Below are 14,438 nucleotides of genomic sequence, written 5' to 3' on the forward strand. Positions count from 1 at the left end.
TTATTTTCTAAAAATCGCTGTCTTGCTTTAGCTATTAATGGGGCATTGTGAGGAACTGTGCAAAGACATTTTTGTTACAAACCTGTGGGACTGTTGCAATACTTTAAATATAAAATTTTATTCCATTTTTGCTTGTTTTGTATAGACATTTCTATTGCTTCTAAATATGCTTAAAATATTTTCTTTCCTTACGTACTGTACAGTTAAATCTTATTTGCCACCATCTTGACAAAATGTGTATTTAGAATATTTGTATAACTGTATAAAATGGAAAAGGAATTATGTGGTCAGTGCATTGTTTTCTAAACTGGAAATCATTTTGTTTTAGAAGTTAATAATGGAAACCATATTAAAGTTGAATAAAATGATATGGTACAAATCTGCACGCTTCCTCCTTCTAACACTCAGTTGCCATTGATTCCCTCACTAGGTGCAGATACAGTGCCGATGCAATAAGAATGCACAGGGCAGTTTCCAGCCTAAGCTTGGGGATGTAAAACTTCAGTATTGGTTTCTGGAGGCCTTCTCCAAAGAGGATAAAACATTCCTGTTGTTTTCCATTAGCCCAAACAGGGTAAGCTTTGCATTTGCAAGTCCAGAGTAGCTTTTAAAAATAGAACAAAACTTTATTTACATAAAGGAACCTGAGTGCCTCCTCCCATTAAGAATTTATTACATTCAAGGTACAAGCCCGTGTTATAAATTCCACATTATACAGTACTGTATAAACCCACCACAAGCAAAATAAAAATGATGAATATATAATAGAACATATCCACACTGCTATGAGCTTTTATGGAAAGGAACCAAAAACCCACCAAGGCACAAACTGTTGCCCACTCCACATTCCAGCACTGAAGGGTCATTTACAGAGCAGCAGTGCAAGCACCAGCGGTAACTCCTTAGTACCTGCAGTACAGTCCAGCCTTTGGGAATGAGTCAGGGCTAAATACAAATATTGTTTGACATTTAACTGTCAGAATTTACCTTTAATGCTGGAGGAAATGGGAGCATGACCATCCTCAATGCAGTCCTGCTTTTGCAGGCAAAAGTGTGAATGACAGGACATTCAACCATCTCACCACAGCACCGGGATGACTTTCTGGCATAAACAAGGCAATGGTAATAACCATAAATAACACTTAAGAAGTCCTTCACAGAGCTTAAACACTGCTTTTAGCCTTAACTTAAAAAGACACTGTAAATAGCTCCTCGTGTATATGCCAAGAACTGATTCACTTTGGAAATTTAAATATATGAAAAGTAATATTCATTTTCTAAAACAGGTCTTGAGGAACACCAAAAATCCAATCAATTAGGAAAGCAACAGCCCTGAGCATTGAGGACATTTAGAGTTGCCACAAGCTGGGCTCAGCATTGCAAAGGTCCTAGGTCTGCTTTCATCTTAAATTGCATTTAACATTTTGTTTTCATTAAGGGGCACCCACTGATTCTAGACACACGTGTTCAGGGGAGATGAGCACAAGCTCTGTATGTATGTGCTATTCAAGTTTGAGGCCTAAGCTAAACTAAGACACCGAGAGCTTTCAGTCCTGGCAAAAGGCAACTCACAGTTCTGCAGTCATCCAGGCAAAGGCTTCTGGGTGTTGTTCCAACACAATGTTACACACTGCCACTCAGCCAGTCATGGGTTTTAGTTTGGGCAGCATTTCTCCATTCTCCAGGATGACTTTAGTCAGAAACACAAATAAGCATGCATGTACCTATCTATCTGTGTATAGAGCTATTCACATACATATAATAAACATACATACAGATGGTTCAAAGACATTAAAGCACATTTCTCAATGGGGCCTTAATTTTCTGTACTTGATTATGTAAAACTTGTTAACTATCCCTGAGAATAATCTTCCTTGCAGAGCATTCTAATTTGAAATTTATTCAGAAATTAGTGTACAAATTGCAAGTTATTTTTAAAATCTGCTTGTTTTCAGGCAAGCTTCTTAAACTAATTTTTTTCTGACGACATGATCTCAGGTATGGGAGACTCTCTTAAAATAACTGAAGATTCCCATCAGCAGAAGCCTCCATTGTTCTATTTTTTAAATTGCTAATTACAGATACTTCTACTTCAGATGGAAAACAGCCAGAAGTTTGCCATTTTGGTGCATAACCCAGCTGGGACACTTTGTGCCTTGCATTCATTCATTTTGCAAACACAGTCAGGAGTCGCTCCGTTGGTTCAGGCCAAACACATGGATGGCTCTTGCAGCAGGGAGCTGCCCCACACCTCTTGGGTTCCTGATGTTGTTTGCCCTGCACTGAGCCCTTCTATCAGAGGATACCTGTGACCCCCTGGGGGCAAAGTACATCCCATAAAAGCAGAGCAGAAGCACAAGCTCCTCCTCTCCCCATAAAACCAACAGGATTTGCCCGTGCTGTCAGATAACACTCCCTATTTTCCAAATATATAGCAGTTAGTTATTGCAGAGTGCAGGAGGGAAGAGAGAAAAAGAAAACTATCAGAAATCCGGGCGTAATCTGTCATTCTCTCTGCGAGGACGTTTCTTTTGTGACTATTACATAAAACTAACTGAATGCATAAGGCCATACAGACCTACTTCTGTTGATCAAATGCTGCCACATGTAGCCAGAACAGGATTTGGGCAGATGTTTAGAAATATTTACAAAAGCTCTAAGCAAAGAAGAAAACCTCTTGTGTAGCAGGTGGAGAGAATCCATATGTTAAAGTGCAGGTTCATGCATTGCATTGGAAGTGTGCATAAATACACACATGGAAAGAAGAATCAGGCAAACAGGCAATGGCATTTAAATGCCTACAGCAGCAGGACAAGGAGGCCCTTCAACACTGCAGGAGGAAAAAAAAGAGAAAACAGAAAGAAAAAAAAAAACCACATTTTCACTACAAATTGATTCATCTTTCTTAGTACTTTTCAGGAGAAAGGAAAAAGCCCTTAGGTTCCAGGTTAAACACACAGTGGGACAGGAGAAAGAACAAAAACAACTAAAACACACACTAAACATCCACAGTTCTGTGCTATGTTACACTAAGAGCTCTTCCTTTTGTCAGCATTAAACCTCTTAGCAAAAAAAATAATAATAGTGCAAACAACAACAAAATCCAAACAACACAGAAGACCAACCCACATTTTGACCACACAGCTTCAAAAAACAGCAACCTATTAATTTTTGGTTTTCAAGTAGACGTGTTGCAGAACTACTGCTTCAGGCTTTGCCATTAGCTGCTGCCTCTTGGTTCTCACTGGGAAGGACTCGGTGACACAACCACACCTGAGGGCTTCCCCCCTTCCCCCGGAGCAATGAATCTGAGCAAACAAACCACAGCTTCTCCACAAGGAGGCACCTGCTGTGTGTCATCACCCAAGGAAAGAAAAGCCAAAGGGCAGCACCCAACTAGCAGGGAGCCAGCAGGCACACTGTACGACTGGACGGGATTCTCTGTCTCATCAATAATTCCACCTCATTCTCAAATCGCCGCTGTTACACATTGCTGTGGAAAAACCTTGGCACAGGAAGCCCAGAAAAGTTGTTAAACCTTTCGACTGAACCGGCTTACACTATCATGGCCCTGTGTCATTAACACAATTTTATCTCACGTATCACTGAATATTCTTCATACATCTGAAGCTTTCAATGGTAGTGCAGTAATTCAAATCACAAGTACAATCACAGGTACTTAAAGTATTTAGGTTTGTCACCACTGGTTAACAAGTAATCAGAGTTAAGCCGCACAGCAGATAAACGACACTCTTTGTTCTCGTTCCCATATACCACCATTAAGTGACCCAAAGGCATAAAAATTAATCTTTCATTCTGTCCTGTCTTAGTGACAGAATCAGAAGAGTGTGTGACTGGCCATCAGGATATCCCACTTACATCACCTGAAATTCAACTTCTTGATTCCCTGGTTTGTCACACACCGACCCCCAATGCAGTAGAAATATTTCACGAGCTAAGAAAGTTCAGCACCACAGGCAAGAGATTTCTGATGAAAACCTTTTGTGACCAAGGAACTCAGAACAGAACCCTTCACCCACCTCCAAGAAACTAAGTGGTCTGAGCAGCTTCTTCCCAGCTAGCTCACATCACAGCATAAATGACTTAAATGCATGCCTGACATTTAGAAAATCTCTCATGTTTTAGCATCTTCAGTGTAGTCTACAAATTGTATCACGTTACCACATTCACATCATTGTGGACTTTCTCTGGGATACATCGCTGCAGACCCAAACTGAGGAAGGAGGAAGGACGGGCAAAGGTGGAAACCTCCTTCTTACTCTGAGAAGATCCTTGAACCACTTCATGAGAACAGCTACAATTCCATCGCGTTTTAGTTAAAAACCCAGAGAGTCAGCTTTTACTCTAATCGTTCTTCTCCCGGTCAACATTCATGTTTTTTCTCCCAGGGGAGCCGCCAGCTGCCACCGTAGAATCACCCTCAGCATCACCTGGATGTGGCTGGAGGGAGGCTTCCGACGGGGAGTTCCCCGCTACCTTAAGAGAGGTCTCTACCACAGAGTTTCTCAGGGTATCGTTCATTTCTATTACCTCAAAGTCTGCTTCATTCCACTCTCCTCCATCCTCCTCATCCTCTTCATCTTCGTTAAGCCCCGAACTGGACAACAAAGCCTTCCTGTCCTCGCTTTCGCTCATCTCTCTCAAGCTCTCTCCAGAAGCGGTGGCCAATTTGTACATCACAGGAAACAGCACAGCCGTCATTGCCGAAGTTCCCAGAGCAGTGTACATGACCACAGGAACGTGGTGAAACCTCCCCTGCAGGTACCCGACCACTGCAGGAATGCACATCTCCCCCAGAGCAGCACCAACCACGAAGAGAGAAGCTGACTTCCCCTGGATGACCGTGTACTGCTCGATCCAGGAAATGCCACTGGGGAAGATGGTGGCCATGGAGGCTCCGTACACCGCAGTTCCAGCCCACAGCGAAATTGGGTAGTGTGCAAAGAAAGCCAAGGATGAAGAGGAGACGGCAGAGCCAATGAGGCTCAGCACAATCATAGTGCCAGGGTATAAGCAAGCAGCACAAAATACTGACACGGCTCTACAAACAGCAAACGCGCCCCAGAAGACAGAATTCAACGCGGCTGCTTCATTTTCTTTCATCTCAGCAAAGACCTTTGCGTAAGTAAATATGTAAGAGCCGTAAGTAACCTCCGCTCCCACGTAGCAGAGGAAGAACAGGAAAAGGAGAATAATGAGGGCATGGTGGTATTTGGCAACCTTGCATTTCTGCACAGAAGCCTTTGATTTGTCTCGAACCGAGCTGCTCTTTGAATACAAAATAAAAAAGAAGAAAGAAACAAACAGCAGATAGGTCCCTATGACAATGTAGGACCACAAGAAATCAGCACCAAGATGGTGTTTCAGTGCTAGTGTAGCTGACGCTGTTGATACGGGGCTCAGAACAGACTGGCTTGCATTTTCACCTGCCTGAAGGTCTCTGGGTTCGGAACTCCCCATTGCCATCTTAGCCAGAATTGGAGCCACAAACGCACCCATGGCAAAACTGAAGTGCAAGGCCTGCAAATGCGGTCCGGCCTCTGTTCCCCATGTGTTCAGTGCAAGAACATTGCCACCTGCAGATGGGAGAGAGAAGGAATCATTAGTTTCAACCTTACACCAGGTATTGTTTTAAAAATAGCAATTATGTTATGAGTTCAATTCGCAACAACAGCAGTTTTAATGAATACAACGTGTAAAACTGTGGTTAAGTGTAATTGTGCATTTGAGAACCTTAATCCCATGTGATTAGCTGTAACATAGGAGGGCATTCACAGCAAGTAAAAGTGGCTTAATCCAACAACAATTGCCCCTATTTGGCCTTCTCTCTGTCCGTGCCCTGTTATGGCTGATGCGATGAGTCTGGCATGGCAGGCCATTCCTCTCTGGAGGCTGTAAACTGAAGATTTTTCAGCACATTGTGCAGCCTCAGGTGCCGCCTTAACAGATCAGCAGTCCATCATTTGCAGCAGCTTAAGACCTTTTTTTATTTTCTGCTTCTCCTTTTCCTAAGTTTCAAAAGCAAAACTGACGGTGCTATGAATCAGCTTCTCCCTACACAACTTCCCAGGAAACACCACAAATTGCTCACACCTTGCAGGTAGGGCCCACGCCAGCTGTGTTCAAATGGCTCACTGCATTTGCAGAAGCAGAAAGATTTACAGCAATGTTGCTGCAGAAGCCAAACTGCAGCACCCTCAAACCAACAACAGTGCTAGAAAATAAGACCTGAGAGAGGCATCCGTAAACTGCTCCTGAGGAGAGTGCAGGAAAATAAGGACAGAAATCAAGTCCCACCCCTGCCACCCATCTCTAACACAGCTCCATTACATCACAGAATCACAGAATTGTAGGGGTTGGAAGGGACCTCCAGAGATCATCGAGTCCAACCCCCAACATCACTACCATGGTCTTGGTCCCTCCTGCTCCTGCTGGGAACAGGAGTCCCAAAGCTGAATAAATTTTCCCTGAAAGCCCACAGGGCTGTCCCATACGAAAAATTTTGAAGCCAAAGGCCAGGTACAGTGATCCTACCAGAAGCTACAAATACACCTCTGCACTCACATCCTTCTTTTTGCTGTGCAAAACCACCTTTTTTTTTTTTTGCAACAAGGTCCCACAACAGGCTTTCTCTAACATTAACAGAGCCCTCTCAAACTGAACACAGCCATGACCAATGCTTCCCATGAAGCCATTGTTCCACTGCGCTGCCCACCAGCCACGCCATTCCAACCAAGCCCCAGGCTGGATACTTCAGAGGTGTTTGGACAGAGAGACCTGAAATGCCCGCAGCAGCAGACTGCGCTGCCTCAGGCATGCCCAAAGAACTGATTTCTGTGAGAAGTTCCTCCCTGTACTTTTGGTATAACCAACCCTTCCAGCCATACCAGTGGACTTCTGCTTTGCAAATTCATCCTGCTCAGCATCTCCCTCCAGTAAGGAGCCTCTACTAGGAAACTTTATAAGCACAGGTGTTTGTTTATATTTGTTCCATATTTAAGTGAGGCTGGCCAAGGGCAGCACATGTGCCTTAATTCAGGGAGACTGATGACATAGCTCTGTAAGCCGATGATGGTAGAATATATCTGCTGTGAATCCCCAAACTTGGCCCTTCCAAGCTGAGGTCACCAGCTCTCCCATAACACCACTGGCAGAACCTTCCTCTCAAACACCCAGAGTTGCATAGGACTAACCTAGTTCCATCTGACAAACCAGTTACTAATGAACAATAACCCAACTAGCTTCCGACAGAGGAGTAAATTCTAAGAGAAACAATGTCTAAAGAGCACATGGCATTTTTTTTAAGCCTGTAACTACCCACCAAAATGCATATTGATCTGCTCAGGGAAACAAAGGTTACCCAGCTCTCTCATACAGAAGCACTTTTACAGACACAAATAGCAAAGCCTCAGGACCAGAATAACCCACCAGGCATCCTGGCCAGATAAAACAGCTCCTCTCTTCTAATTCAACTGTGAAGCAGGCCAAAGTCACTTCTATACGGCTGTTTACAAAGCAGGACAGTGATAGGACAAGGGGGAATGGTTTTAAACTGAGACAGGGGCGGTTTAGGTTAGATATTAGGAGTAAGTTTTTGACACAGAGGGTGGTGACGCACTGGAACAGGTTGCCCAAGGAGGCTGTGGATGCCCCATCCCTGGAGGCATTCAAGGCCAGGCTGGATGTGGCTCTGGGCAGCCTGGTCTGGTGGTTGGCGACCCTGCACGTAGCAGGGGGGTTGAAACTACATGATCATTGTGGTCCTTTTCAACCCAGGCCGTTCTATGATCCTGTGATTCTCAGCAGAACTGTCACCTGCGGGTTTCCAGTTCATTCAGTGGAGGAACCACTGGAGCAGGCAGTCACTCACCCGTGTCAAGAACTCCCATGGCAGCACCGATGAGCGACATCAAGGCAGTCAGCAGCAGGGACCTCTTACACCATGGTATGGCAAAAAGACCGCCTGTGGTTCCAAGCATGGATAAGGCTGAAAAAACAAACAAATAAAACACAAATACTGCAGTTACCACTTCAATTGCAAACACGTAGCAAACTAAGAAATAAAAATACATTTATCATTACTCAAGTTACAGATAACCCTAATACATGCTGTAACCTCATTACCTGAATATGTGAATAGCAGAGGCAGCCAGAAAATTCAATAGAATGATTTTGGAAGAAATGATTTTAGTGAGAATGAGATGTTTCATTTTTCATTTTGCTAAGGCTTAATTTGCAAGTAGGGCACCATCTGCTGCTAAGTACTTAGTATGCCAATTATCCCCAAGAAGCATTTTTTCTGCAAACTTTTGAGTTAAAAGCATTACTTTAACACAAAAGAAATAGAAAATGGTTTGAGCAAAGTGACATTTTTATTGAGAACTACAGAGCATTATATTTGGCCCCACTTCAAAACCACTACACTCCTAAAATCCTGTGAAGTGAGGCTCCCTACTGGCTAAGAGGCACTCTGTATAAAAATGCTGACTCTCATTTTTATTTTCTTCTCAGATCAGCAGTGTATTCCAAGTGATTTCTGCAGTCTTCAGAAGCAGAACTACAAGGTTTCTCGCCATAAATTTAGCAACAATTTCCAAAAGAAAAGAAAAAAAAACGAAGAGCCCAAGAACTTCACTGAGATACCTGATATTCCTGCCCTGGTGTAACCTGCAAGGGAAGCACAGTGAGCTGCACAGGGAAAAGGCTACAGAGGGGAGGTGCTAAATACAGCTTCCCCAAGGCGTCTGTCAGAGCAGAAAGTGGCTCCTCAGCCAGTTTTCAGCTGTCCGCTCCCAATTTTCACCTGAAGACCAGTGCTCAGAAGCTTCCTTGACTGAAATATTAAAGATCTGCACAGCAGCAGAGTTTCAACAGCTGGAAGGTGGGAGCCATTACCCTCAGTCAGCCCTCAGATTGACAGAAACATGAGGCAGTTCAGTAGTTTGGATTGTGTTTCTGCTCTAAGTGCCATCAAATTGGAAAGAATTTGGAGACAAAATGTATTTTTTAAGCATTACTGACAGAGAGCTATCCTGTGACATATCAGAAAGACAAGCAAATCCTAAACTGCTTCAAGTTCACACTGACTTTCAGGGGTGTATTACTTTCATCATAGGAGGTAAAGTCTCAGATGTCAGATATAATCCACTCTGCCCTTGCCAGATACACATGGATCAGCAAGCTGAAGGGAAGGCACTTTACATGTGACCTGGAGCAGAGAATAAAGAACAGGGAAGAGGATAAATAAAGCTGCAAGATATGCATAACAAGAGCAAATTAAAGGAACTGGTCTGGAGAGGGGAAGGTAGGGAGAGGAGAAAAACAGACATTGTATTACGTGACTGCACATGGCAGCAGGAGATAGGCCAGCGGGATAAGGAGAGAGTGGTTCAAACACAAGCAATGGAAAACTGTTCTCAAAACGAGCCCTGTGAGTAAAGTTCTGTGCTTGGAGTTGTATGAATACACTCAGATAAAGGAAGGAAGGGATGAGGAGATGGAGGAACAGGAGGGGAAGGGTTAGGAAAGGGATGAGCACCACTGCTGGCAGCTGTACGGCCCTGCTGTGCCAGCACAGGTCTGAGCGCAGGAGGAAATCCACATGTGTACAGGAAACCATCAGGACCATAACCACTGCTCCTACAGAGCCCAAACACTGCCACAAGTAGGCAGCAACCAGCAGCATATTTCCAAACTCACAGACAGGACACAAAGTTTTCCACTTTAACTAAATTGTAATTGGATTAAGGCTGCCCAGCCACAGCCTCAGTGCCTCTGTGCAGCAAGGACAAACAGTTCAGCTGAGCTTTAACGAAGGCAACAGTCTGACACTGCTTCTCCCACACAGCCGTGCAAGTAAGAAGCCAAGCCAGTCCCACCTGCCTCACCTGCGTACTTTCTAAAGCCCCACAACACAGGGCCGTGCGCTGCAAGAGTGTGACCTGTGGGATTACAGAGAAGAGCAGCCCAAGGGGCACGGGCTGCACTTCCACCTCCCGTTCTCCAGCCACAAGGCACAGCGGAGCAGAGCGGAGCCCCGGTGGCGCTCGCTGCCCGCGGCCGCCCCCCGAGCCGCGCTCACCGAGCAGGAGGTGCGCGTTGACGTGGTCGAAGAGGATCCCGCCGAGCACGGAGCCGCCCAGGTAGCCCAGCGAGCGGCCCACGAAGATGTAGTAGATGTCGGTGACGTTCTTGTGCACGTTGTCGGCCAGGTTCTGGAAGGTCGGTCCCAGCACGGCGATGCTCGTGCCCTGCAAAACAACGCCGAGGGCTGCATCGCCGGGCCGGGCCCCTCTAACCCGCCCAGCCGGTGTCACTCACCAGCCCCAGGAAGGCCGCGCACAGCGCCGCGGAGATGCACCACCGCAGCGCCGCTCCCTCCCCGCACCGCCGCCCGCCGACCACGGCCACCTCCGCGTGCGGCGCGGCGGAAAGACGCGGTCCAGGTCCCGGGCCGGGCCCCGCCGCCGCCTGCCCCGGGCCGGCGAAGCGGACGTGCTTCTTGCGCTCGGCGCCGGCCATGGCTTCTAGCGGCGCGGCCGGCACGCACGGCCGCTCGGGCCCTTGGGGAACCCGGAACCGCAAGCCCCGCCCCGGCAGCTCGAGGCGCGGCGGAAGCCTACAGCTCCCGGCGGGCTCTGCGGCGCGCGGCCCCAGCCGGGCCCGTTCCCATGGATACAGCGCTCGGCAAGGCGTACAAAATGGCGCCCGAGGCGCGAGGCGACTTCGCCCACAGAGGGCGGGCCAGGCTCCGGTACGGGCGGGGTGTGCTGAGACACGGCAGCGGGCGGGCAGGCCTGGGGTCTGCGGAGAGAATAGGCTGAGGAGCGGCCTGATGGCGACTGCAGCTCCTCACAGGGAGCGGAGGGCAGCGCTGAGCTCTGCTCTGTGTGACAGCGACACGGCCCGAGGGAACGGCGTGGAGCTGCGTCAGGGGAGGGGCAGTGGGGTTAGGGACAGGGTCTGCAGCACAGGGCGTGGAGCGGGATGCACGGGGCAGCGGGCACGGCCCTGAGTGCCGGAGTTCAAGGAGAGCTGGAATGCTGCATGGCAGCTACAAACAGTGGCTATAAATTCTCTCTCTGCTTATCTCTGCTGCCTAAGAAAAATGCAGTCTGTCTTTTCCAAGAACACTTAGCTGCGCTATCTCTCTGCCTGTAACGTATTTGCAACCTCTGTGACCATCTGCAGCCTCTGGCAATTTTTTTAAAGGCTGTTATTACTGCACTTGCACAACCCAATTATGCAGTACTGCTCTATTTATATTCAGGAGTCAAACAGGAGAGTCCTTATGAAAGCACGAGTTCCCTTTTCTTATCGAGCACCGTTTACGATCTTCCAGGGAAAGCTGTACTTCTTGTTACTGACTGATCCAATTTATGGTCCTTTATCTCCAAGTCAGTGTCAGTGACACCCAAAGGTTTCTCCGGTGCTTATCAGAAGGCTGTGAAAGCTCTTTCTCCAGAAGGTCAGCCTGTGTGCCTGGCATTAATCATACACACATCCCTCTCTGTTGCTGGTGCTCCGATGAGCTGCAGTCTCTAAGAGCTCCTTGCTGACGTACAAGCAAAGTAAAGAAGAAATGGTGCAAAACTTAAGTGTTTCCTCTGATCTTACTCAGGGGCTGAAAAACAGCAGAAGTACAGTAATTAAACTTCTAAATAAGTTTAAAAAAAAAAAAAAAAAAAAAAAAAACCCAGCTTGTAATTCATTAGTAACTTTTCTTATAAAAGTTTGTTTTTTTTTTTAGTGCTCAGTCTGCCTCTCCTGGATGAACAAAAGCAAGATCTTGGATCATTTGAAGACATAAAGCTTTGCCTTACTGATCAAAGGTCACTGGCATTATTGCTGTTTGTAAAGCAAGGGAGAGCTGCGACTCGTGCTTGCATACTCTCAGCATGTAACTCCATACAAACCTGACAGAGTGCAGCTACACCACGCTTTTACAGCTCTCTTTATACCCAAGGAGCATAATGAGCACTGAATGCAGCAGAGGGCTGCTTTTGGTGTTTTTGAAGAACTGGGTTTTTTTTGTTTTTCTTTTTTTAAACAGACTCTCTCTAGAATGAATTTGATCTGCTCTCACTGTGCTGTTTTTATACACTGGGTCAGGTAAAACAGTTGCATATTTATTTATTTTTAAACTATGTTATAACTGATACCAGGCTCTGAAGACAGCTTAGGACAGGAGGTCTCTTTGTCTGCTGTGGTGAATGTGCCCTGTCATGCCTGGACTGCACCAAGGTGCACACACATGCACGTAGGGTCTCTCTTCATGGCTTACATTAAGACGTCTGTGTAAATCTGCTCTACTTGTTCCGAGCTCATGGGTTTTTTAAAGCACTTTGTAGGTAGGTGGTATTTGGAACGTACAGGAGTACACTGGAAAATGTGCAAAAGTATTTGTAGTGTATTCCATAAGGAGACTTCTGCAGAGAAGTGTGTTGGTGTGTTTTGTACTTACAAAGAGGTTCTGTACACAGCGACACTTGGGCTCCTAGGGAAAGGTTTCAAGCATCTTTTTTTTTCAGATTTTCATCTGACATACAAGTAGCCTGGAGAATAAGCCCGGAATGAATAGGAATGTTTTCCCAATAGCATCAGCTTTGTTACTGAAAGAAAAGGAAATATTTGGCGCTGCTACAAAAGGAAGGCGAGTGAACTCCTGTGATGTACTGGAGCTGTCAATGAGGAAACACCTCGTGCTGCCAAGGTGAGTTGAGGTGAAAGTGGTGGCAGGCCAGGACGTGATCAAAGGTCCTCTGAATTGCACTGGCAGTTCTTGGAGCTAAACGTACCCATTTATTTATTTATTTAAACGTCACAAGTTTGTTCTACCCCTTTCCCTCCCTTCTTCAATTTTGCTTCTTCCTGTTGTGAATGTGACAGTTTAGCAAAGCTTGACATTAAAACCCCGGCATGTAAAATGCAGCAGACAGAATTTTATGAAGCATGCCCAGCTGGAAGGTGGTAGTTCAGGTTTATAAGGCCCTGGTTTCAAATTGGAGTGTCGGTGCCATTAGAAAAAAGTGCACTGCACTGAATACTGATACAGGAGCGGTCAGATCACACTGGTAAGGAAAGCTGCAGGCACGGACTTTAATACAAAAGGCTGCAGCTGAGATTCAGTATCAAAATGTAACACAATTCCTTTAAAACACATAATTCCTTTTAAAAAATTAGAGGTTGTGTGGGGAAAACGGGATTGAAAAATGATACACACAGTAACAAATGGGGCACTTAAGAACTACCATCTTTATTCAGGGCAATTTGAGGTTGGTCACAATTGTTATAGCACCATGAAAGACATCAGACAGTGTTTTTTTTTCGCTTTCAACCTTTCTAACAATGCAAAATCTTAAAGAATGGAGTTAAGGCTGGCAAACTGTGCATCTTTTCACACCCAAAACAACAAACAAAAGAGGAGGTCTATAAAGACAGCGAAACACAACAGTGTTACCAGTATTAGCACACATTTCAGTATAAAATCACTCAACACACAGTTCTGAAACATTTAAAATGTTGACACAATATATAGAAAAGGCTAAAAGGCATACTGAAAATATGCCAGCGTTAAAATACGCTCACTGTCTGGAACTGTAGTGGCGCTATGCTTGTCAACAGAGATGTGTAAGTGGAATTATTTTCTCAGTCACGTCCAAGTGCTGCAGCTCCTGTGCTTAAATGCAGACTGTGTACACCCCAGCCAAACTACACGGCGTTACCTACGTGCACACATACACGCACACTCTCCCTCACAGAGGCTTGGTTCCAACAGATGCACTGAGTGCCTGATGTCAGCTCCCACAGTGGGATCCAGATCCCATAGGGCTCCATGAGCTGAGCAGGGCTGCCAGCACGGTGCTTAAACTCACCCATCAGGATGATTCCAGGATAGTAGCTGTGATTTCTGTCCTGAGGTGCTCCACTCAGGGCCACAAGGATGCATCTCCTCTTCCTCTGACATGTGCTCCCTGCTGTGAGCAACTGAGCAGGGCGTTTTTGCTTTGAAACCATGGTTTATACATTAAGAATGTGATCAAAGCCTTCATCTATGGGTGGGCAGCTCAGTATTCTGCTGGGCTGCCTCAGCCTTCTCTGCCACTCCATGAAATGCCTTCTCCATCAGGCAATGGCTGCTCAAAGGTTTAATACAGGGACAAGGTATGAGAAGCGCCATCCATATACAACAGGATGTGCATTGGCTTTGAAAATCCAGTGTCTTCAGTGAGAATTCAGGAATGTACACATCCAAACATGATGCATCAGGAGCCAAGAGAAAAGCATCAAATGCTTACCTCACCTGATCTCAAACAGACCCTCACATATGACCACAGAACAGAACTTGTGGCAATGCCACCTTTGACTCTACAATGGAGGGGGGTCCATGAAGAGTCACTGGAGATAAGTAGAGTTTT

General features: G+C 45.9%; 1 protein-coding gene across 1 annotated transcript; it reads right to left on the reverse strand.

Annotated features, from left to right (window-relative positions):
- Positions 1–4,365: 4,365 nt before the first annotated feature.
- On the reverse strand, positions 4,366–10,542 carry MFSD4B (major facilitator superfamily domain containing 4B; the record flags this gene model as incomplete). Its single annotated transcript, XM_079550231.1, is given in 4 exon segments — positions 4,366–5,597; positions 7,892–8,008; positions 10,103–10,325; positions 10,327–10,542. Coding segments are annotated over 4 exon segments (1,788 nt in total).
- Between the last annotated feature and the right edge of the window lie 3,896 nt (positions 10,543–14,438).

Source organism: Tetrao urogallus, assembly GCF_951394365.1.
Source record: "Tetrao urogallus genome assembly, chromosome: 2".
NCBI classification, from domain to species: domain Eukaryota; kingdom Metazoa; phylum Chordata; class Aves; order Galliformes; family Phasianidae; genus Tetrao; species Tetrao urogallus.